This window comes from Trichoderma harzianum (assembly GCF_003025095.1).
Source record: "Trichoderma harzianum CBS 226.95 unplaced genomic scaffold M431scaffold_1, whole genome shotgun sequence".
NCBI lineage: Eukaryota > Fungi > Ascomycota > Sordariomycetes > Hypocreales > Hypocreaceae > Trichoderma > Trichoderma harzianum.
In genome coordinates this window covers 1,892,239-1,915,139 of record NW_020209249.1, presented here as the reverse complement: position 1 = coordinate 1,915,139, position 22,901 = coordinate 1,892,239, and the positions used below count along the sequence as shown (strand labels likewise).

At 49.6% G+C, this 22,901-nt stretch overlaps 7 protein-coding genes across 7 annotated transcripts; 1 reads left to right on the top strand and 6 right to left on the bottom strand.

The window, feature by feature from the left end:
- Window positions 1-622: 622 nt before the first annotated feature.
- Window positions 623-1,697, bottom strand: M431DRAFT_189353 (glycoside hydrolase family 128 protein). The gene is made up of 2 exons (XM_024913191.1): window positions 978-1,697; window positions 623-904 (listed from the first exon to the last, which is right to left on the bottom strand). Exons 1-2 carry the CDS (start codon window positions 1,586-1,588, stop codon window positions 637-639), a joined length of 879 nt encoding a protein of 292 aa, XP_024780238.1. The 5' UTR covers window positions 1,589-1,697; the 3' UTR covers window positions 623-636.
- Window positions 1,698-3,944: 2,247 nt separating this feature from the next.
- On the bottom strand, window positions 3,945-6,212 carry M431DRAFT_592 (hypothetical protein; the record flags this gene model as incomplete). The annotated part of the gene is made up of 2 exons (XM_024921534.1): window positions 3,945-3,975; window positions 4,036-6,212. The coding sequence occupies 2 exons, from the start codon at window positions 6,210-6,212 to the stop codon at window positions 3,945-3,947; spliced, it is 2,208 nt and encodes a 735-aa protein (XP_024780237.1).
- Window positions 6,213-7,992: 1,780 nt separating this feature from the next.
- M431DRAFT_502697 (hypothetical protein) lies at window positions 7,993-8,742 on the bottom strand. The gene has a single exon (XM_024918193.1). The coding sequence runs from the start codon at window positions 8,472-8,474 to the stop codon at window positions 8,256-8,258; it is 219 nt and encodes a 72-aa protein (XP_024780236.1). The 5' UTR covers window positions 8,475-8,742; the 3' UTR covers window positions 7,993-8,255.
- Window positions 8,743-10,202: 1,460 nt separating this feature from the next.
- On the top strand, window positions 10,203-10,772 carry M431DRAFT_502694 (hypothetical protein). Its single transcript, XM_024918192.1, has one exon. It carries the CDS (start codon window positions 10,312-10,314, stop codon window positions 10,525-10,527), a length of 216 nt encoding a protein of 71 aa, XP_024780235.1. The 5' UTR covers window positions 10,203-10,311; the 3' UTR covers window positions 10,528-10,772.
- Window positions 10,773-14,138: 3,366 nt separating this feature from the next.
- M431DRAFT_186129 (hypothetical protein) lies at window positions 14,139-15,413 on the bottom strand. The gene is made up of 3 exons (XM_024913180.1): window positions 15,128-15,413; window positions 14,233-15,018; window positions 14,139-14,171 (listed from the first exon to the last, which is right to left on the bottom strand). Exons 1-2 carry the CDS (start codon window positions 15,226-15,228, stop codon window positions 14,451-14,453), a joined length of 669 nt encoding a protein of 222 aa, XP_024780234.1. The 5' UTR covers window positions 15,229-15,413; the 3' UTR covers window positions 14,139-14,171; window positions 14,233-14,450.
- A 2,733-nt stretch (window positions 15,414-18,146) lies between these two features.
- M431DRAFT_71384 (hypothetical protein) lies at window positions 18,147-18,785 on the bottom strand (the record flags this gene model as incomplete). Its single annotated transcript, XM_024921890.1, has 2 exons — window positions 18,147-18,428; window positions 18,486-18,785. 2 exons carry the CDS (start codon window positions 18,783-18,785, stop codon window positions 18,147-18,149), a joined length of 582 nt encoding a protein of 193 aa, XP_024780233.1.
- Window positions 18,786-19,036: 251 nt separating this feature from the next.
- Window positions 19,037-21,693, bottom strand: M431DRAFT_537452 (hypothetical protein; the record flags this gene model as incomplete). Its single annotated transcript, XM_024921020.1, has 3 exons — window positions 19,037-20,229; window positions 20,347-21,408; window positions 21,505-21,693. Coding segments are annotated over 3 exons (2,181 nt in total), but the record flags the coding sequence as incomplete, so codon positions are not given.
- Window positions 21,694-22,901: the final 1,208 nt, after the last annotated feature.

Sequence of the window (22,901 nt, the reverse complement as noted above, 5' to 3'; positions counted from 1 at the left end):
GTAGATAGTTTTGTCGAATTTGAGCGTCATCCCTGGACATTTGTTGCCTCTGTAAGCCGTAGGTAGCGCAGAATCCGAGTGTGAAGAGCGTAATGTCCGAGCGGTGGATGAGGATCTAGAGAAGAACCGGGAACGGTCAGTACTTTGAATTGAGATTCATTTCAGGCATTGTCAATACTCACTGGGTAGGCGAAGAAGCTGATATATCGAACGAGAAGAGAAGAAAAGAATAGAAGAGAAGGGGAAAAGAGGAGAAGAAGACATGAAGAATGTAAGTGGCTCCTTCCGATCGAGATGTTGCACGGCATTCTGCAAGACAACATGACGTCGTGTTCTCCCAATCGAGGAGGCACTTGATTATCGGCTTATGGGAAGGAACAGAGGCCGCAAACTCGCAGAAAGAATCATAATTGTCTTTTACATTCACACGGTATACAATGTTTCTGAGCAAATCACAAATCACATGCTGTCATGATACGCTATAAGTCACGAAGCCGAAAACGCTTGCCTTTTTTTTCATCTCATGTACATTTCTTCGTCATTTTATATACAACCATGCCTTTTTCTTATACCTGGCAGCTATATACTCTCCCCAAATACCAACATAATCTTATTCTTCACATTCAATTCCAGAATCTACGAGTTCGATGTAGGAAGCACTCCAGTCAGGCCACCGCCAAGATACAGCGATCCAATGTCCGTCAGCCGTCCCGCATTGTTCAAGAAGGTCGCATTAGGTCCGACATTGCTAACGTTGGACCGGAAGGCGCCGAAGTAGCTGTACCGCTCCAGATTGCTTAGGCCGTCCATGTAGCTGGCGCTGGTGTTGAAGAACTGCTGCGTTGCGGCCAGGGGCTGGTTGGCATAGGCGTATTCCGTCACCCAGAGCTTCTTGCCGGGGAATCTATTTCATTATGATCCAATTAGTCATTTTTCTTCCCATAACTGATGTTTCATAGCATCCGAAAAAAACTTACGCTGCGGTGTAGTCGCTAATGTGGGCTTTCAACCCATCAAAGTTGTCATACCAGTGCAACGACACGAAATCATACGGGCAATCCCTGCCGATGAGCTGAGTACAGTTTCCAAAGAACTGATGAAGCCAATCTAGCCCTGAAGGTGAACCTGTGCACGCAGGCGCGCCGACCTTGATGCCCCTTTGCTGCAGAGGAATGAAGTTGGCGATCCAAGCCAGAGCAGCGTTGTGTGGTGTCACATCGCTGCCACCCCACGAAGACGGAGCATCCGGCTCATTGAAGCTCATGACGTGAGTAATATTAGTACCACTGTTGATAAGATTGATAACGCTGTCGTGGAAAGCAAAGTCCTGCGAAGGGTTCGGTCCAACTCCCCACATCATGGGCACAAACTCGAACCTCGACTGCGGGATGGAGGCATAGTCGGAGCTGGGCAGGTTGCCATAGTTGTAGTACCACGTCAGGTCAGAGCCCGTCTGCACCCAGATCGAGTTGTCCTGCAGGGTCGTCGAGTTGGGAATGAAGATGAGACCGCGCTTTGCTGACGGAGCGGCGGCCGCGAGGAGAGGCGAGAGCAGCACGCCGGCGGTGGCGAGGAAGCGCATGGCCATTGTTGCGAGAGACTCGAAGATCCTGATAGCAGGATAGGGAATGAATAGAGGGAAGGACTGAAGAGAATCAGAATACGAGTGTAAGTGACGGTATAAGCGAAGGAGAAGAAGGCTCTACTGGCTCGAGAGCGAGAAACCTCAGATGATGTAGTCTCCCTGTGTCTTCTCTGCCCTGGGCATTCTAACCGTCTCCATGCCCAGGTTTATATACTCGAAATGTCATCGAGTACTATTGAGATTGCTGACCAAGAAGAACGAGAATAGCTCTAATTGTCTTTGCTGAACCCAGTCGAATCCCCTGTCCATCTTGCGTGGACTCCTTCCGGGTTCATGAGCAAGTGAGCATGCCATCGTGCCAGGGGCTCTCGGTGGCCATAGCAAAGGAGTTCGAAGCATCCAAACAAACTCCTCTGTCAACGCGAACTAACCAACATCTTACCCGCAGACCCCCGTTCATGGGACACGGCACATCTCGCACTATCGGACCGAGTAATCGGGAATTGACTCCTCTCTCATCCTAATACAATACGACTACCTAATACGCATTTCTCTCTCTTTCCCGCCTCTGCTTCTTCTTGTTTTTGAAGTATGGCGCCCGAGACTCCCCGAGAGATTTCGTATGTGTCCTGCATCGTGATCTGCTTCTCACAATGGAGGGGGAATTTTAGGGCCGAAAGAAAAAGGAGAGGACGGAAGACAAAATAGAAACCAACTGTGCATATGGATTCGGCCCTTAACCGCGCAATTAGACCCGATGGGCCTCACCAGCGTGTTTTCAAGCTTCCTGCTCAAGGTTAGCATGGCTTCATTGACACGACCGGGGTGTGAAGGACCCATGTGGGTGTGATGGGTGTAAATGGTCCGTTGGATCTCACGCTGTGCCTAACAGCGACCAAGGAGAGGAATGAATGAATGATATGATGCTCGACGCATAACAGATTACAGCAAATAACCACGATACCTCCTATTCATGACATCCCGTTAAGCTTTAGGGTCACTAACACGCCGCAGAGCCGGAAGAACACGACACCGCCAAATGAATGCTACTCTTACTCTTACTCCGTATCTACCTACTTGATCCTGCTCGGTACGATCCACGGCGCAATAACGCACTACCGGCTGCCTCCCCCGCATTCTCCGGCACATGTGCCTTGGCCAAAGCCGCAAGACGAGCCCGGGGTGCGTCAAAAGGATGCATCTAGCTCCTCTTTTTAGGGTCAATTTCAACATACGCATGCATCTGTTGGAGCGCTTCTTTATTTTTCGGGGAGATGCAAAGCAAGAAACGCAAGTCAAGCTTATGAGCGGCCGGCCCGATGCTAGAGAAAAGGAAAAAAAGAACGAGGCCAGGGCGGGTAGTATTAGTGCTTTGTTTCGGCCGGGTAAGCAGGCAACCTTACTTGAAACATGAATTTCTCTAAAAGGGTTCTACGGAGGTTCCCTGCCGAGCTCATCCCATCTTGGGTAGTTGCATGGTCAGGCTTCTTCTTCTTTTCTTTTTTGCTTGAGAAATACAACCACCCAAAGAGAAGAACGTAAAAAAGAAGAAAAGCGACAGAATAAAGAGCGAGGAAAAGATAAAGGAAGGGAGAATTGCGTCCAGAATTTGTTCATAAAAATAACCATTTGTCAAAAAAGGCGTAAATAGCCAAAAGGAGAGAAAGGAAAGTAACGGTGAATCAAGTACAAGAATGAGACAGTTGATGAATGAAAAGGAGAAAACAGGAGAGAAGAAAAGAAAAGAAGAAGAAAAAAACAAGAAGAAAAAGACCACCTGGAACCGCATGACTGGGAGCATCATTTTCAAGTCTATCCAAGATTGCATGCTCTACATATCCGGAGCCCAAAAACAAGACAAGACAAGGTAAGGTAGTAGTGGTAGTAGTAGTCGTAACTATCGGCCTCTAATGGCCGACTCGATCTCTCCTGCGAGATCCTATGTACATACATGAGAAAATATAATTTGAGCAAGCAGCAGCAGTAATAAAATGCTTTCTAGAGGTGCTCGCTCTTTCAAACAGGTACTCCCTTTGAAGCAGCCAAGACAACGATAAAAGGTTCAGTCCTTCTTATAAACGCCCTTTACACGCATCGCATCGCATCCATCGCCGTAACAGAGTCAACCCGCCGCTCCTTTTCTGCCACACATTGACGAATTGCTCTCCAAAATATCGACGGCAGCTGGCACACATATACACACTTGGCTGCTGCTGTGATATACACGCATATCAGGTTGACCATCAATCTCCCTCGTCAGATTCGCGCGATCAATTATAAATAAAACAAATCAAATTCACAATAAAAGAAAAATTGTTGCGTCACTGTAGGTAAATGAGACAGCCAGGATGGAGCTTATTTAGTCGTAACCAGCACCACGCTGCCAGGGGCTATAGACACACGCCAGTTAGTTTAGGACCAAAGCCATTGATATTCATGTCAAGACATACCTTGCGTTGTTTTGTGATCGGTAGCCGCCAGGGCTCGTGTTGCTGCCATACGAAGGAGTACGTCCAATTGGCGACGGTGATTGGCCGTGGCCCAACGATGAGTGAGAAAGCTGATCGTTGGCCGGGAAGAGTGGCACGGATGGGTTGACTGGGGATACTGATCGAGCCGGCTGGTAGAAGGGCTGGCTCGTCATGGACTGGGGAGCGTAAGTCATGGCTGTCGTATCCGTAGGGTGGCGCACTTCATTAGAAGTAATGGATGCTTCCTCGTCATCGAGCTTATAGCCGGCCTTGTCACCTCTGGCGGTCACTGCCAGGGCATCCAATTCGGTGGCGGCGCCGCTGTTGAGCTGCGTCTGTGACTTCATAAAGGATGCTCGGTCATCTGCCATGAACTGGTACCGGGCATCGGGGTTCTTGCGGATGATAGAATAGACGGTTGAGGCAATGACCATGAGCAGGAGAACCAGCGAGAAAATGGCGTTGAGAACAAACAGGATGACACCAACAACACCAATGGCCAACAGGGGCGCACCGAAAACGTTGGTGAAGATGAGCAGGAAGATGGAGTTGAGGAAGTTGATGACGTAGATGGCAATGTTGAACGAGTTTGTCTTCTTGTCCATCCAGGGGCGCAGGACCGACGTGGTAATGAGCATGCCGACCTCGAGGATGATGAAGCCAATGGCCTGGGCGACGTTTGTCTTTTGCGCAAAAGCCACAAACATGGCCTTGACAAGGGTGTAGACCAAGATTGGTCCGATGAAATAGTACGCGGAAGCACGGAATTGCACATAGAGGAAGCCCCATTTGTTGAGAGCCTGGGGATCGGAGAAGAGGATATAGGCTGGGTTTCCGTGCATGTTGATGGACCGGCGCGCGATTTGAATCACCTTGCTAGCACCCCAGCAGAGGGCAATGAGCGGGCAGAAGAAATAGAAGACGGCAAGGACGACCTCGGCGGCGGAATCGACCTGTGTAAACTCCCAGAAGCACAGGATGGAAAGCTGAGGGAGACCAATAAGGGCAATACGGTACAAAATACCCTTGAGAACGGTGCGCCAGCCATTTCGGAACTCGAGGAACTTGTCCGCCTTCATCACGCCCTGCTTAGCGAGGAGTTCGCAGAGACCCTTGAACAGAGTAACGCTGAGCATGGTGAAGATGGCAAAGAGCCAGAAAAAGGTCAGACCCGTAATGAAGAGGTTGGTAGTTTCAATCTTAGCCTGGAACGCCACACGCTGGATTCCGTACACGACATAGCCTCCGGATGGAGATAAAATGTTACCGCTTCGCTTCATGACGTTGACGGCGGCCTCGGGCATCATGGCCATACCACGTCTGACGAGGTCCTTGCCCATTTCGATGCCAGCATCCAGACCACGCTTCTCGACGGCCACGGAAACAGAGCCCAGGGAGCTGAAGAGGGTAGCGGGCGTGCCGCCGGTGGCTCGCTGATACCAGGTAAAGATGGTTTGCATGAAGTTGACGTGAATGATACCCATAGACCACTGGAAGTTCTGGGTCCACGCTTGGACAATGGGGGGCAGGCTGACACCGGTCAAGCCGATCATGGCTTGAGCTTGGAAGTAGCCAAACAGAGACAGTGAGAGGGCAGCGACGTGAGCAGCCGTGTTGGAGTGACCGAGTCCATTGAAGATGGCGGAAGAAACCAAAGCGATACCAGCAATGATGGCGGTAGCCCACTTGACACCGGTCAAGTTGACCGTCTTGCCGTTGGAGATGGCAGCCTCGACACAAGCAATACTCTCTCCGGTGCTGGTAAGGTTGATACGCACTCTAACGTTGGCATCGAGATCGGGGACGGAATAGGCGATGGAAGGGATGTTGGAGGCTGCGGAGGCGCTGACGGGAATGTTGAAGGGGATGTTGAACTTGGCAGCAGCCGTCATTGGGCACATACCAGCGAGCTTGATATCACAGGGGTCGAGGGTGGTCTTGAGAAAGGTGTAACCATAGGCAGAGGCCTCAATGTCGAACTTGACGTAGCCTTGAACGGAGGACGTGGCCACCAGATGGATCGTGGCTGAATTGTTGTTCGGGGTGTAGACGACGTTGAAGAAACTGGCCTGGAGACCCGAGTTGTCTTGACAGGTATTGAGAGAGGTGGAAACGAGCATGTTTTCGGCAAGGACTGGCGATAGCAAGGTTGCCATTGCGCCCAAGAGGAGCGAGCCGCTCCTTGAGAACCACATTGTGCCGGTTGATTTTGACTATTGCTCGTGATTTGTTTGTACGGTTGTTATTTTCTCTGGGTGAGAGCAGAGAGTTGACCTAGGATGAGGTTGAATTTGTCGGAGATGTGTGAAGAATAGATGCGCAATCAAAGAGCCGTTTTCGTCCCGCGGAACGTCTCGTATGGTTTAGAAGGTCAACGGAGGAGGGCGAAAGGGGTGTTTGCGCCGACGAGGATTTGAAGACGATGGTCCGGCCAAAAGGAGTCTTTTTTTCCAAACTGTATCGAGGGGTGTCAAATGTCGCAACGCAACGGCTGACGAAGGTTTGCCTTTCGATTGAGTTGTTTTCGCGAATCAAGTCGTCGTTTGTCGAGGTTGTCGGAGCGGATGTGGTTGTGGTTGTTGGGAGCGATTGGAAGCGCCGTGCCAGCGAAAAGGTCACACGGCGGCAAGAAAGGAGAAACGAAGGGCGAAAAAGAAGAAATCTAAGATGTTTAAAACGAGAGAAGGAAGCGAGCGACCATGTTTATCGTGAAGGTAAACGGATGGATGGATCTGTCGCCAAATAATCCATCCACACACGATGGAAAAATCTGGGGGAAAGAGAAGAACAAGAACAAGAAAAGCGACAGAGTTCCAGCAGTTGTGGAAAACGAGTGAATGAATGGATGGAGACTGAGAGCGGTACGAAGAGGGAAAACGAGCGAGAGTGTGCGTGTGGTTGCAGATTGTTACGAGTACGCGTCCATGGGTGGTGGCTGAGTCCCCCGAAGGCGCCGTTTCAGGGCCGTATGAAAGTAGGATCCGCTCGCAGATCGTGCAAAGCAGGTGAAGGCGCTTCGTATGGCAGCGGTTGATACGAGAGGCCGTGTTATTACTCGTTACTCCGTGCTCCGTACTCCGTACTAGCAGATTAAAATAAAATACGGGGCCCTGGGCGTCTCCTGAAAAGAGTAGCGAATTGCACGCTCATTCGACGAGGCGAAACGAGAACTGGGGGGGACCCCTGGCCGGGCCATTTTTTTCTGTCTTCTTCCTGTTCTTGATGTCAGCAAGCGTTGTTTACTATCGACTAGGTAGTAGTAGTTTGCGGGCTCAGGGGGGGCTGCTGCGGCCCATTTGCGATACTCCATACTGTGCGTGTGTGCCGCAGCCCGTCTCGCATTTAAAATCGCGGATCGTCCACCACTTCTTGGCCATCTTGGCTTTTTTGCGGGAGGGATTTTGGGCGTTTTTGGTTGGTGAGAGTGAGAGTGAGAGTGAGAGATGTGCTTGGTTCGAGGAGGAGAAGAAGAGATGAAGAGGAGAGGGAGGAGAGAAGGGTGAAAGATTCATTCCTCAGGCTCCTTCCAATTGCTCTGGCCTTATGCACACAGAGGCAATCGCAGACAAAATAACGAGGCAATTTGCAATGCGCCTGCCCTCTTTGCATTGTGCAGCATTTGCTTGCCCTTGCTCTCAGAGGTACCGGTACTGTACAGGTACAGGCTCTGGGCCAATCACAGCCTCGCAGTCTGCTATTGGGACCCACTTGCGCCATTCATGCATTGCCTCAACGGCTCAAATTTTAGTTGACGTGACATGCCAAACTGCATCGCCTCTTCAAATACGGGAGTGAGAATGTTCGTATCTGCACGTGTTTGTCTGCACTGCACAGGTGCCGTATCGTATTGCAATAGTACTGTACTGTACTGTACATGGAAAACTCGTACATACAATGTCACGATGGACTTTAAGCGGCATTAAAGCTCCAAAATCGGGTAACAAGTAACATGCAAGTATTGCTGATGCGATAATTTTGGAACATCTTAAGACTGGAAAAATGTCTTTTTATTTCTTTTCTTTTATTTCTCTTCTTCATCTTCTCTTTTCCGCTTCAGCCACGTCCCCCAGATTTTCATCTTCATTTGGACTTTGGCGCAGGTAAAGTTCAACAGCCGCAAGCCCCAAAACCAGTGGCGCGCAGATCAAAAATAGAGCCAGATAGTACCTGTCTGACAGGCTGAGGAAGCTATTCCTTGACTAGAAATTGAAAGGACATTTTAGCATTTGATCTTTAAATACACGTATCAGGGTAGGCAGCTCGGGGATCGAGGTAGTAAGTATACTAACACCATAAACGTAGCTTGTGTAAGGCTCCAGCTGTGCCCTCGCATGGTGAAAGTGTTCTGAGACGTTTGCCACGAGGACATTGTGAACATTTGGGAGGATGAGGGAGAAAATCATATTCCCAGAGGCCATTGCAGTGAAAAATGGAAGCGTGTGTCTGGAAATATGGATCAAATGTGTGCCTGATGTGATGAGCGTAAGTGGTGGTGGATGTTTGCGATGGTCCAAGTGAATTCTGACTGCGTGGGTGGAAACTGACGAGCAGCAGGTTTTTTTCCTTTTGTTTCGTCAAAAATATTGGTGTGATTTCTCAATTACCACTCAGATGAGGTTCTAGAGACAGCGTTTGCAACTTAATCTAATATCTAGTCATCAATACGTCGCCAAGAGAGGTCATTTCCCCCCAATATCAACCATACGTCTCCCAAGAAGCCCAAAGAGTTGTCTATCAATACCCGGGATGAGATTACTTAGTAGGTTAGGTAGCAGTAAGAAAACATGCGTGTTTACATGAAAAGCGGCATATCTGCCCAATCCGTGGTTAGCCGGTCATACTGCATGATAAGCACACACGGATCGGAGCCCTTTGATTGACGGGGTAATTCTACTGCCCGAGTGTGACAGAATATCTATATAATTACTAAAGCATTTGGTGATTCAATTTAAACTGAGAATTGTCAATTCTTGCGATGCTACTGCAACGGGTAGCACTGCGACATGCCAAGTGACAATGATTACTGTCATCTGGTGGCTCTGCTTGGAGTGCAAATTACATACATGCAACCACTCCGTGTCCATGGAGTATCATTTATTGTTAATATGTCTAGAACTGCCAAACTACCTATCCGTAACTCAATTCAAATACTACAATACAAAAATATTGATCTATAATTTGCATCATGATGTAACCCCAGCCATCACGCACACCCGCAAATTTTTATTGTCTCGGACTGAGCACGGCAAGTTATAGCCCGAGTCCGTGTGTGAGCGACACGGACATTCATGAGATTCAGACGGTCTCAGGTCTTACACTTTGATACGCAAAAACACAAGGAAAGGCAGGGCCGGAGCCCGAAACTTTTCGGATTCTCAGCTTTGCGAGGAAGAAAAGAAAGTTGATGGGAAAATCCACCTCAATATTGTCTGCCTTGGACTGAGACACGCGCTCAAGGCGTTCGAACATAGGAAACACGATGCTTCGCCACCGAGCCAAATCTGGAGCTTGTGCTGCTTACCGCCGATCATACGAGACATATGCGGGCGATAATTTTCGGGTTTTCCTACAATGACGACCGATTTACGACCGATTTCGCCCAATATTTGACGTGAACTGGACCCTTCCCGGCAGCTTGCCGCCGGCCTCATGAGACATGGGGGGCCGACATTTTTCGGTGTTCCGGCTTTAGCCAATGGTGTCGCCTCACATCTATGTGGTCCTCAAAAGAAGCGTCGTCATATTCAGTGAGACATGTTCAAAGAGTTGATCCTTCTCATCACATCAATCACATCAAGTTCCACGGCTCACCGCTGGCCTCACGAGACATGGGGGGCCGATAATCTTCGGATTTCTTGGTATGGCGAATGGCATGGCTTCATGCTACGGCTCCCAACTGAGACACGCATCTTTCAAACTCGAGGAAGCAAAGAAATGTGGTGCTTACCGCCGACCTCATGAGACATTTGCGGCTGAGGCTCTTCGGGATCGTCCTGTTGGCCAGTAAAATCGCTTCATGTTCGAAAAAGAGTAGGCTTTTGGTCTGTCCGAAAGATTTCGGGGTGGAGGAGGCTTGTCTCATGTTCATTTTCCTTTGGTATCACCTGTTAAATAGTAGCAGGAGACTATTGCTTTTTGTACGGAAAATGACGGCATCTGTCTCACCGACCGATCACCGGGCAAGAGTTCATCGCTTCTTCTCCACCCCGAAAGATCGGGCCCGCGTCTCGCTCCACGAAATCACAAAGGCGAGAAATGAGACATGCCTCCACCCCGAGATATTTCGGACTGCGAATGATTCTACTCTTGCTCGCGGGGGGAAGAGACGAGCCTCCCCACCCCGAAATCTTTCGGCCTCGCATCTCACTCTGTGATATCAGAGACATGCCTCCACCCCGTAATACCTCGGACTGCGAAAATGTTGATCGCAAGACATTGTCACCCCACCCCGAAATATATCGGACGGCCTAGAATGTGCTCTTCCTTATAACAGAAGCATGAGACACCGAGACAATGCCTCTCCACCCCGAAGTATTTCGGGCTCCTAAAGATGGCCTTGCTTAGAGAAGCAACATGAGACAATGAGGTAATACCGCTCTGCTCTGGAAAGATTTCGGACTGCGAACATGGATCTCTTGCAAGTCACAAGACATTGCTTTGCTTCCCCACCCCGAAATCTCGGACCTCGAAATATGCACAGAAAGCAATAATGAGACATAGACTAAATATGAACCTCTGTCCCGAAGTGGTTCGAGCTGCCTAAAGGGAAACTTGATGCTCTTGTTCACAAGACAATGGCTCCCCACCCCGAAATCTTTCGGACTGCTTAAAGCGCTGTAGTAATACCATGGAGGTGAGTACAAGACATGCTCCGTAACTTAACTCCGAGATGTTTTAGACTCCCCAAAATAATTGTCTCGGCACGCCGGCCCTGATGGGCCCTGTTCGGCCTGCCGCCTATGCGACAAAAAAGATCCGCTCCGAATATCTTCGGACAGCGAGCTGAGGGGAATCATCTCGATGACGAAAAAGAAAAACAAGTCTCGGCTTTTTGCCGTCCGTTCACGATGAATTGTACAACATGCTCCGGAGCCATTCCTCTAGATCGTGGGGGAAACCATTGGCTGCGGGGAATCGGCCGTTTTCCTGGGCGTTTGAAGCCGTAAACAGCCGCTGTTTTATGTTCGTTCCGTAAATGCAACTCCGTGTTCTCCGCTCCCCGCGCAAAGCCTGTGCTACGGGGACATATTAATTGTAATATATAAAAGATGAACGAGAGATATTGTCAGATTCAAATTATCTTGACACATACGATGCATTAGATTTTTTTTGATAGTTTATAGTAAACGAGAACGGTGTGTTATTCGCCTGACATGGAGTATTGCCTGGACACTGAATGAATGTTTGAATATGAACAACAACTCTAAGATGCCAAAATGCGTGTCCCATTTCAATATGCCGAACCTCATTATTTGCCAATTGCTTTTTAAGACTACTCTGAATAATAATTATCTTTACCAAAGCCTCACCATTGTAGACCGGACAGTCACTCAACTCCATCCCATCCCATCCCCTCCTACTCGTAACGTCACCTTTTCTACCCTAGAACCTATTATTGATGCAATTTCTCATGCAAATGCATGCCCAGCATTTTCGGTAAACAACGTACAAAAGCCCAATCACACCCAAGCGCAAGGCAGCCTATCAAGACACTCATTTCCTCCTTATCACCTTGAAGCCGCAGTAAAGTCCGGTCTGGCCCCCTTCCAAATGCATTACCTGCATGCCTCGATATTGTATAGCCCCCAATATGATGCATCACCATCACCGCTCGCAATATTGTTTCACACCTGAGCCGCCAGGCAGGCAACAGCCTCAAGCATCACCACAGACATATCCTCGCGTGCCAAAATTTCTTTTCATTTCTTTGCTTTTTCCTCCCCGAGCCTCATGCAATACGGATAGATTGGTAAGCCGAGACAGCACATTCAGCAGCTCACATCTCATGCCGCCTCAGTAAGCGCAACCTCTCCCTTACATATATCCCCCACCTAGTATGCCTCACTGCGTCGCGTCTTTTCTTTCTTTTTCTCTCAGCTTCGATTCGAACGCGTCCCCTTAATATCTGAACGAGCGCTGATACGTTCGCCATCTGCTGCGTGAGGCTAGGATCCTGGCCGCGATACCGGGACTCTGGCCAATAGATCCGAGACCCGTCTCAGGTCTCCTATCTCGTACATAATTAGATCGTTTTTTTTTCGGGTCGATGGTCCCCGGGATGAGTCTATCGCGGAGATCGAGCCTCCAGACTTACGATAGATTCTAGTCGTTCTCACCTACGGCAGAGCTCGATCGGCGTCAGCCGCCGGGTCTCGGCTGATCGGCTGGCAAGGTTCGCGGGGTTCATCCAAGCAATGCCGTGGCAGCCCCTGGTCGGAGCTGAAGCCATCATGTAAGTGAGCCTGCAAGTGACCCTGTAGCCCAGAATGTACCTGTAAGAAAGTGTGTGCTTGTAGTAAGTCAACCGGCAGGCCAACCAGTAAGAGAGAGCGCTCAGACGGATGGGCGTTCCATCTTGAATCTCAGAGTGAAAATCATCTATTTAAACCCACCTTCCCTCCATCCTCAGATCGCTTTCTCTCTCTCTCACCACCACCACCTTTAGAAGCACTTCATCACACTCCTTCAAGTTCCCCTCCCCCTCCCTCCTCTCCCCCAAGGGGCACCCTCACCCTCACTCTGGGCGTTGTCAGAAACACTTCTTGCGTCGGTCCGTCAGAAATGTCGTCTCCGTCTGGAGGGAGCAAGACGCTCAGAGAGTACCAGAGATCCAGTCACTCCTTATACACCTCCAACTTTCTCTGGTCGAGGCACTGCGGGGTGCCCTCACGGATATCTCCTTCTCCGCCCCTTCGGTCTTGGTCAAGTATGTAATCGAGTCAGTATCATACATCCGTGGGATTTGGCTAACACTCTGTTCAAATTAGTCCCGCTCCTCTACAGATACATGCCCAATAAAATCTAATAAAAACACCAAAAAAGAACGCTCCAAGAATTGGGTATGTTGGAAAAAGAAAAGTACAAAAAAAGACTCCACAGAAACAAAAAATCCAAAAGAAAAAAGCATCTGCCGTCAAGAAGAACATTGGAAGACATGCTTTGCTCAACAATGTCGGACCTATTGGCCTCGTCATTGTGTCAATTTTAGCAAGCATGTAACATAGTTGCAAGTATTTGTTTGGACTTTGTCCGACGCATAGCCCCTTTCAGGAGAATCCACGCTCTCTCAACTTATCTCGTGCTCCTGGAAGGGGCCAGAGCATATAACGAAATCTGTGTCCTAAGGGTTGTTGGAGAAATGGCTATTTCTCCCCTGTTTTGGACGAGTTATCGACATGCCTGACTTGCAACTTGGGGATTTGTTATTTGGTCTTCATGGGTATTATAACGCCGTTGTTTCAGAACACTGCTGCCCACATCAACGTGCGTGCGCAACTCTGTTAAGTTGGGCGTTATAATAATGGACTGATTCGTCATTTCGATGACTGAAACTTCTATCGACAGCCCGCCCTGACTGGGCGAAAGAGTCCAGCACGATAGAATGGAGGAGAGAAATTGGGAATGGGAATGGGAAATCAGGGTATATAGAGGGACTTTTGGGATTGGAGGAATGGGAACTGGGAAACACTGTGGAGGACTCAAGGCTGGGACGGGAGGGGGAATTGGGACTGGGACTTGTTATAGAGCGGAGGATCAAGGTAAGGACGTGTGGGGGAAATGGTGGAGGAGTTTCATGGAAAACCCTTCCCGCTTCGTGTGGGAAGAACTTTAGGGCCGCATACCATCAGATAAACCTGTCAAAAGGTTGGGCAAGATCATGGTATGCGGCCCCTCCCCCAAAAAAATTTGGCCCTCGGGGCCCTCCTGCGGGGTGGAGGAATTACCATGGCACAAAGGATGGATTGGATATTGGGCCGGGTCAGGATGGATGGATGGTATTGAGTTCGGGTTCGGGATTGGGATAGGACTGGGTAATCGGTTTGGCTGGGAATTGGGAGGAAGAAAGAGGTGGAATTTGGGACGGATAGAGGTGGATAGGGATTTGTATATAGAGATGGGATTGGATGGGAACTGGGATGGAAATTTGATGGATGGATGGGATGGAAGGGTTATTAGAATCGCAGCCATGGTACAGGAGGGCCCCTTTAGAGACTCCGAAATGGAAATTTCCATTTCAACAATCTTGACATGTGCCTGTGACAAGTGATACGAGCAAGCAGTAATCATCCATCAATCCTGTTTCACAATGAGGGGATTGCAGCACAAGGCGACAATGCTTCTGGATGATCTTGGGTATCTTCAGTAGTTTGACCAATGGGCGAGCTGTTGCTTGTTTACTGGCAGGGAGCCTGAGTTAGCGGATGGCAAAGAAGATGATGGATGAAGAAAGGAAGAAGGGTTGAATACATGTAGCTTGGAATGCTAGTGCAAAAGAAACGGACTGCTCTTTGAGACGGACTACCCTTTCGACGATGTCTAGCTACTCGAAAAGACTTCCAACGCGGTACATATGGAGATGAAATATACCCGATTCGATTGAAAGTGGCTAAGTAGGTAGCACGGCAAATTCTAGAAAAGTAGAAGACAATGAACATGAGGAGGAGAAAATGAAGGAAGATAAAAAAAAATAAAAAATAAAAATCAACTGATCGAGACGTCACGATGGCTCCGGGATGTGCAGCACAAGGAAGGGGCAGCTCCTTATCGGTGATATCATGTACCTCAAGAAGAGGAACAAGAATCACCATTTTATCATCCTCAATTGTTACATGCATGAAGACAGACATATACAGCTTAAAAATAGAGGAATAACATGTTGCTGTACAGACAACCCCAGGTATTCTATATGGAGACGTTTGTGGAAGTGCATCCGCATCAGCTGTCTCGTGCAATCCCCATCTCCTACCTGAACTTTAGCTATGGCTGCTATGCTGTATAATGTAGTGTCACTGGAGATCGAATATCTGTGTAACTGAAGGTGATGGCACTTCAAGGGACTATCATCACTTACAGATGGTCCCTTGCATCAAGATTGATCACCTTCTTGAGTAACCACCTCCTCCATGCATGCTCACAAGATGAACCTGGCCTAGTCCACTGCAAAATACCCATCCCCTATTCTCTACTAGACTTCAACAGCCATCCACGCGGCAGATGCATCTCATCAAAAGCTTCACGACTCATGAAGCACACTCATCTTCGAGCTACCCGCATCAACGATCTGTCACTCTAAAACCTTGGCGCCGACATCTACATCGAAAATCCATGCAAATCACCAAAAATGTCACGTGGACAGCCTCTGCTCGAGCCTCCCCCCAAAACAAAGTCCAGTTTCAGCAACCAAAAAGACACACGCAGAGACAGAGTTGAAGCCTTTCTGTAGCCTCAGCGCCACACACCAAACCAGATGGCGCATCGCGTCCTCTTCTCCGCATGAACTGCATCCAACAAGAGCTCAAAGTTGCGGTTTCACACCCCCTCTTCAAGAAAACGGCAGGCTGAACAACGAGCTGAAGAGCGACTCGTCAAAGAGAACTCTCGTGCCATCAACTAGCAGCTTGTCCTGGCCATGTGGTTTTGGCCACCAACGCCCCCTCCAAAACTTCGGATTTGCTCCCGCCCTGATCTTCAGCATCTTCACATTCTCTAAGCGCTGATCAAACCGAGCTAGGCAAGTCCAAACTCGAACCAGCCCAGCTTCATCTTCTCCGCACGCCAAGCTAGTCGTCACTAAAACTTCTCCAACTTTGATGTTCAGTAGGGGTGGGTGTGTCTTCATCTCCCAAGCCCCAGATGTCGCCAAAGACCCTGTAAATCGCCTTCAGCCACGCCGCCAAGTGGGGAGGAGAAGGTACATCTGAGAGAAGTATCGTCGAGCATCAGCGTTGAAACAGGATGCCCTCGCCAGACCCTCTAAATAAAGGGCAGTTTGTGTGCTGATAGCGCGTGCTCTAGCGTAGTGGAAATCTAGAGCCGCCCATCCGTCAAGCCCTCAACTGTCTGATGGCGTCTTGTCCTATCAGTGACGTCTCAACTATTTTGGGTAGCATCAACTCTGTTGGTTCCTCTTCATTCCTCGAACCCATTAGCGAACTTGATACTGCGCTCAGCGACAGCTGAGTTGCGTGGCATCGTGGCATGTCACTGCAAGATATCACTTGACATGTTGTGGCAGAAACGGTGGTGATGCCCTCTCCTCCGTGGCTGGGCTTCTCGAACAATAGAATGTTCTCCTCGCTTGCCGCTTCTGGATAGTAGATTCATCTGCATCGATCCAGATTGCCGGCAAGTCGTTTGCGTACGAATGCTGTATTTGCCTGTGTATCGAAAGATGTATCAGCGTCCAATGGCAATCCGTGATGCATACGAAGAGGCACCATGATCGGACAATCATCTCACGGATTGTCTCACAATCGTTTACCCCCACACAAACTCTCTCTGACCGACAATAATGCCGGCAAGACGACGTTCCGAACATCCCCGTCTTGGCACCCATCGAATCTCCAAGATGTGAATCCCTTCACTTCCGGACTTGCAAGGCCCGAATCGGGTCAAAGACTGCCGGCATACGCCTTACACTTGACCAATTCATGAGGCTTGCAAAACTCCGAACCCCTGGTCGTTTTGGTGCCGCGCTTGTGCTTTCTCTCACACAAGAAGGTTGTTATTGTGGCGCAGATCTCCTCTATTGTCCAAGATGCAGGAAACCGCACTGGTTTCCACAGATTGAGAGAGATAAACTCAAAAGGCCTTTCAGCTTGGAGCAAAAGTGGCTGAACTTCACCACGTGGGATTGACGGCCCTCCCGAGGACTGGTCTGTCGACACAGCGAACCATCATCGCCCGGTCGAGGAGTGGGTGTGATGATCATGATTTGCGCCCTAAACCTCCCATCTCCAAAAGATCTGGGTGCCAAGGGTGCCCCCTAAGAGGCGAGGCGTGCAGGTGAGAAAACATGGTGGCTTGAGAGATGAAAAGGCTAGATGATTCTCCAAGCTAATATAGCACAAAACGCTCTTCTCAGACCGACCAACAGCACACCACAAGCAGAGGGAATGCCTCATCTGGTAACAACACGCCCTCCTGGCGTGGGCATCAGCAAGCAGCAATCTGAGCGCCACGGAAGCCCATCCAAGGACCTATTTTAGAACGACGACAAGTAGTGGCATTTTCGAAGCTTAGACTCTGCCTCACAAGTGCCGTCCAATCAGACAAGGCTTGGCAAAAAGCATCACAAGCATTCGCCCTATCGCAGAGCAGCAAAGAAAAACACCCCAGCCGTGAAGAGAAGATAGCAACTGGGGCTCTTCTCCAAAAGCTAAGCACAAACACATGTCTGTGGCTTCATGCAGCCACCATTCCTCGAGGACAGCCAGGCCGACTCTCGTCGATAGAGGGCAAGAGGTGTGCAACTTATATTTCTAAACTAGGACAAATCACATACCAACGTTCCATCACATCGCTTGTATGGCTGAAACGTTGGCGTGCTGGCGGATAAGGGGGAGCAGAAGATTGAGGCAAGAATATGCGACATAGGATGCTGTAAACGAAGTCGATACTCAACTATAGACGAGCGATGGAATGATGTTAGTCCGGATTCTCTGCCACGGCTCATGCTTACAGCAGAGAGGAGATTTGCTGATATCAGCTGTTCTCACTTCATGTAAAAATGGCGATGAATTTGTGCATGTGCAGCGGATAGTGCTCCCTTCGCACAGTCTTAATCTATTTTGTCAAGAGCGGTCGCCCAGTTAGGCGATCTGCGCATCAAGTGCTATGGTATGTGGTTATAAAGTAATCCATCTTATGGTGGATGTCAGAATCGCGTGGCTTGCAGAGATGGACAGTGCATGAAAGCCGCAATAATGCAAGTCTTAGTCAAGCAGACTCTGTCCACGATCTTCTCTCTTCATTGCAAACGATTCATTGCGACGTCTCCGTGCCCTTGTTTCTAGACAAGGACGAGCATCACATCGGCCTCAGTCAGCTCTTCCCGAGGACCCCTTCAGTCCAGTATTCATCCCGCTCCTTCAAAAATCGGTAAAAGTCATTGTCGGGTTCCTGAATGGTATCAACGCCCCAATCACCGCCGGCACGTAATATGCAGACCTTTTGATCAAGTCCCCAGTCAACAGTCCGATTGATCCGGAATGCGCTCTCGAGTTCTCGCTTCCAAACACCTGGTCGCCTGCTGGTCCCAGTTCCATACCTCCGCGGACCAGTCTTGCTACCTCCTCTGGCTGAAAGAATGCAGCCGTTCGCGCTCTCCCCATGCGTTCGGTCTTGGTAGCACTTGTTGAAGTGCTTGTCGACTCATTATGTGATGCTGATGAGTCTGATCCCGGTGTGTCTGCCCTGCCCAGCACAACGACCCAGGCAAAAGTCTCCATGGCATCCCCGCTGTCGTCGACGCCGCCCTCAATGCCAACCCAGTAATCGGCCTGGGGCTCTGCGTCGCGGGCGTTGCGAGCTCGGTTTCGTGCGCCCTGCAGGGTTTCTGCATCCGTCATGGGCTGGTCAGCAACGCCAGATGGCACGTTGAGACCGGTGAAGGAGAATGCTGCAGACGGGAACATGCCACCAAAGGCCTCCTTTGCGGCTGAGATCTTGACATTGTTGCGTGAGGCGACAATGACTCGGGTGACACGGGTAGCCGCCTGGTCTGTCATTTCAAAGCCTTGCCGAACCCTTGCTTTGCTGTGTTGCTTTTTCTGATCCCCGCACTCTCACTCTTTCTGCCCGCCTTGTTTGATGTGCGCAGGAGAAATAAAGATAGTAAATCGTAATTCAAGAACGTCTGTAAATCAAACTTGTAGAATTGTAGCCGTTGTGTGAATGCGCTTGTCGATTTTGTAGTGCTTTGAGTATCGGAGAATGAATTAGCGATGTCCTTGATGGGGTTTTAACTCGCAAAAAGGGCGTAGCGTCGCTCGGAAGCCGAGTGAGTCTTACGCCGGCTGAAGACCCCTGCTAGTCCGACCCGACAGCACCTGTAATGGACCGCCCCTGATTATTACCTGTACGGAGTAAATGCAGATGCATTCACGTCTTGGCGGAAATGATGTCCGGAGAAAGACAAGGTGATGAAGGGAGTGAAAAAAATGTCAAGTTCTTTACTCTACCACAAGCGATAGGCCTTGGGTGTGATTTTGTCAACTCTTTTCTTGAACATGAAACAAAAAACTATGGCGGCGGTGCGGCATCATTGTCCGGATTCGCCAGCGACAGATAATCCACACCCATCGCACCCTCATCGACATTATAGCTGCCAGCATCGTTGTCCTCCTCTAGCAGGGGGATCTGCTGTCCCCAGACCAGCCCGTCCATGTCCATGTTCCATGGCCAGTCTTGGTCCAGCATGTTTACAATGTCCCCAGTGCTGTAGCTGGTCGAGGCGAGTGCATCGGCTCCCTGGTCTCCCCAGAATCCAGCCGCCTCATCGCTTGGTCCCCCCTTTTGCAGGCCGGGATCTTGGAGGCCGCTGCGTTGCCTTGCGTTTGAAATTTGAGAAGTGGCCTCCAACAGGCGACTCACGACATCCCGGCTGCGACGTGCCGTGAGGGACCAATCTTTCATAGCTGTAAACAGCTCGAGAGTCGTCTCGATCTGGGCCTGCCACTGGGCGACAGACGGATTATCAGGCTGCCACAAGATGCTTACCAGAGGGATCATGGCCGCTTGGTACAAGAACCACACAGCGTTCCATCCAGACATTTGCTGGCGCATCCATCCCTTGGAAACGCTATCAACCGTCTCTCGAGCAGCGCCCTGGCAAATCTCCACAGAAGCAATATCATGCTCTGATATGGGCAATTCAGCCTTGCTGGCAAGAGTAAGAAGAACTGGGCGGTGTAGCAGCATTCGTAGATTCCAATATCGCCATGTCATGATGCATCGTGAAAGATGCAGTGGCTCTACACAGGGCTCTGTAGAGCGTAGAAGCCAGGGGAGGTTGTTGAACCAGTCGACAAGAAGGCCGTCCAAATGACTTCGATCTTCCGCGTTTAAGAGAGGAGTGACTGCAAGCATGTCTTGAATCTTGGTGGCGATCTTGCAGAATTTAATGTTTTCGAGCAGAGGCATGATGCCCGCGTATTGTGCAGAGTCATGTTCCTCCTAGAATGAAGAGAAAGAATCAGAAGCTGCCGATTAAAGTATAGAGAAGTTGTGTCTATGACAACGCAGAGAAAGGAGAGAAAAATCAAAAGGGATTTTTTCAAGGGAGCATACCTGCTCTGGAACAAGTTTAGGAGGTTGGATGTTGATTGCAGGTCCCCATCGGCCGAATGAAGGGCGTCCAAGAGTCGTGGTTCCCCAAGTGTCGAGACAGAATATCGTCCACCAGGTGCGTCGCCGTGACTCGAGAACCGCAGGGTCGGATTGCGGCTCCTCCGGCGACGGTTCTCGATGCAGCCCGAGGGCAGTGGCCATTCTGTGAATTGCACCGATAATGGCATTGGCCATGTTTGGACGGTTGATATAATGGAGGTAGTAGCCTCCCAGCAACGCCAAGGCGTGGATGGTCTCGATATTGCTGCTCCCAAACGCACTGAGATGGATGTGCTCAATGGCTTGATTGTAATACTTGATGTGGCTCAGGTTGCTGGACGGCGTGGACATGATACTGCTCGTGGCAAAGACCATGTTGACGAGAGAGAGCCAAGGAGCATCGCATCTTCGACCTTCGTTGTAATGTTTCCGAAACGAGGCCTCGTCCAATATGGGCGTGAGGACATGGACACGTTTGAAGTAGGCATCGACAAGAGCTTGCCCCTTGTATGTCCATGGAATAGGAGAATGTACCTTGGATTTAGTAACTGCACGGAAGAGAGGAACACTGCTGTGTGCATTGTCATCGCTGGAAGCATCAGGGGATGATTGTGCTGCAAGCAACACTTGTAACTGAGGTTGGATCTGAAGCATAACCGTCAAAGCCACCTTGACCGATGAAGCGCCGAGATATGAAGCAGCCTGTTTGTCCATGTTGAGAGACAGGGCGTTTACATCATCAGCTTCCGCCGGCAATGCTTCCTTTTCTCTCCGCTCCTCATCCCATTGTGAATTTTGGGCAGGCATCTGCTCAAGCTCCTTTGGATGATGTTGTTGCTGCTGTTGCTCCAGGTCATCGGGAGAGGGAGGAGCCGGCGAGATTTCAGCTGTTTCTTGCTGAACCGGCTGATCTAGGAGGTCACGGAGCTCCTGGCGGGACAATGCCAGCAGATGGGAGACCTCATGGTTGGGATAAAGACGCCGCAGCACGGAGCGGCACTCTTCAAGGCTGCGTGATAGCTCCTCTAGTGATCTAACGGTGAGAGAGAGCGGGAGTTAGCCAAGTGAAAAGGGGGAGAAGAAGAAGAATAGGAAGAAGACATAAAGAAACATAGAGACATACTTTCTTGACGGGACAAGACGCTGGCGATGTTGCTCATACACGCATCGTCTCCGAGAGCGACTGGACTGGCAGCGGTTACACGGCTGCTTACCGTCGCAACGAATCTTGCGGCGCTGGCACTCAAGACAGGCGTGGAGACTCTTTGCGGCTCTGCTGCCGGCCGTGTCCTGAGAACGATTGCCGTCCGAGGACGATTGGGGCGAACGATCCACGGCTTTTCCCTGGACCCCCTGGACTAATGAAGTCGTTCTCTCTGGTTAGCCAAGATGCTACAAGGCCAGAGACAACTTGTGCGTGAGAGGACTCGGGAGAGAGACTCGGGATAACAATAGGGGGGTTGCTTGTGCATAGATAGACTCCACCCACAGGTGTAGAACATTCCGTCCAGATGGTTGATGCTGTTATTACCAATTTACCGTAGCAGTCGCAGTCGCAAGTGAATCGGAGAGTGAGGAGACTAAGGGCCAATAGGAAGGCCAAAACATATAGTGCCTCTGTTGGCTAGAGTGAAAGACGAGGTTTCGGCGTGTATGTATCAGGGAGCAAAAGGAGGAACAGATGTCCCGATCACGGGAAACGACTGATGTGGGATGAGATGAGGTGAGGTGATGAAAAGGCAAGGTACCACCAACACTGTGGTATTACCTAAAGCGAGCTGAGGCTGGAGAAAGAGGGGGGGCGATTCTTGCTTCGAGTTTGCCGATAGTGTAAAAAAAAATCAAAAAGTATCATTAATTAATCTAGCGTAATTAACAAACCACTCAATGCCGCCCAGCCATGTTTGAAAAAATGAATAAAAAATGTAATAAAAATAAAAATAAAGTAGAATGGAATCAACAGAATCAATCAATCCATCATGTGGTGAAACTCTCGGAGAAAAAGACTCGACTCGTTTTGTCGTGCTGAAGGAAAAAAAGAGTGGAAACCGGGGTTTCTCTACGTCCAAGCAGAAGAAAAAATAAAATAAAAAAAAATAAAAAATAAAAATAAACGAGAAAATAAAAAAGGCACCGAAAAATCCGGGGTAAAACCTAGCAAAGAACCGAGTGTTACTGTAGCCTCCAGAGTCTCCCACCGTCAAATAATCCATACTAAATCCTCGGCTACTACTAGTAAAAGATTTTCGATGGTCGCAGTTGCATACATATGCAGCACACACCTTCTTCACACGCTTCGCTTCCCCCCGAATCGAAATCGCAAATCGGCGCACCTGCCCACAAATATCCCCCCAAAATACCCCGTGGGCAGGTGCGGAATTCGGTGGCTAGTCCCTTTTCGGGAGGTTGGGCCGTAGCGGGAGGCGCTTCTCCGGGGGTCTGGAAAATGGGCCAAAGTATAGCAGCAGTAGCAGCAGTGGGTGGTGATACCACTGTATTCTACGGGCTTAGTACTA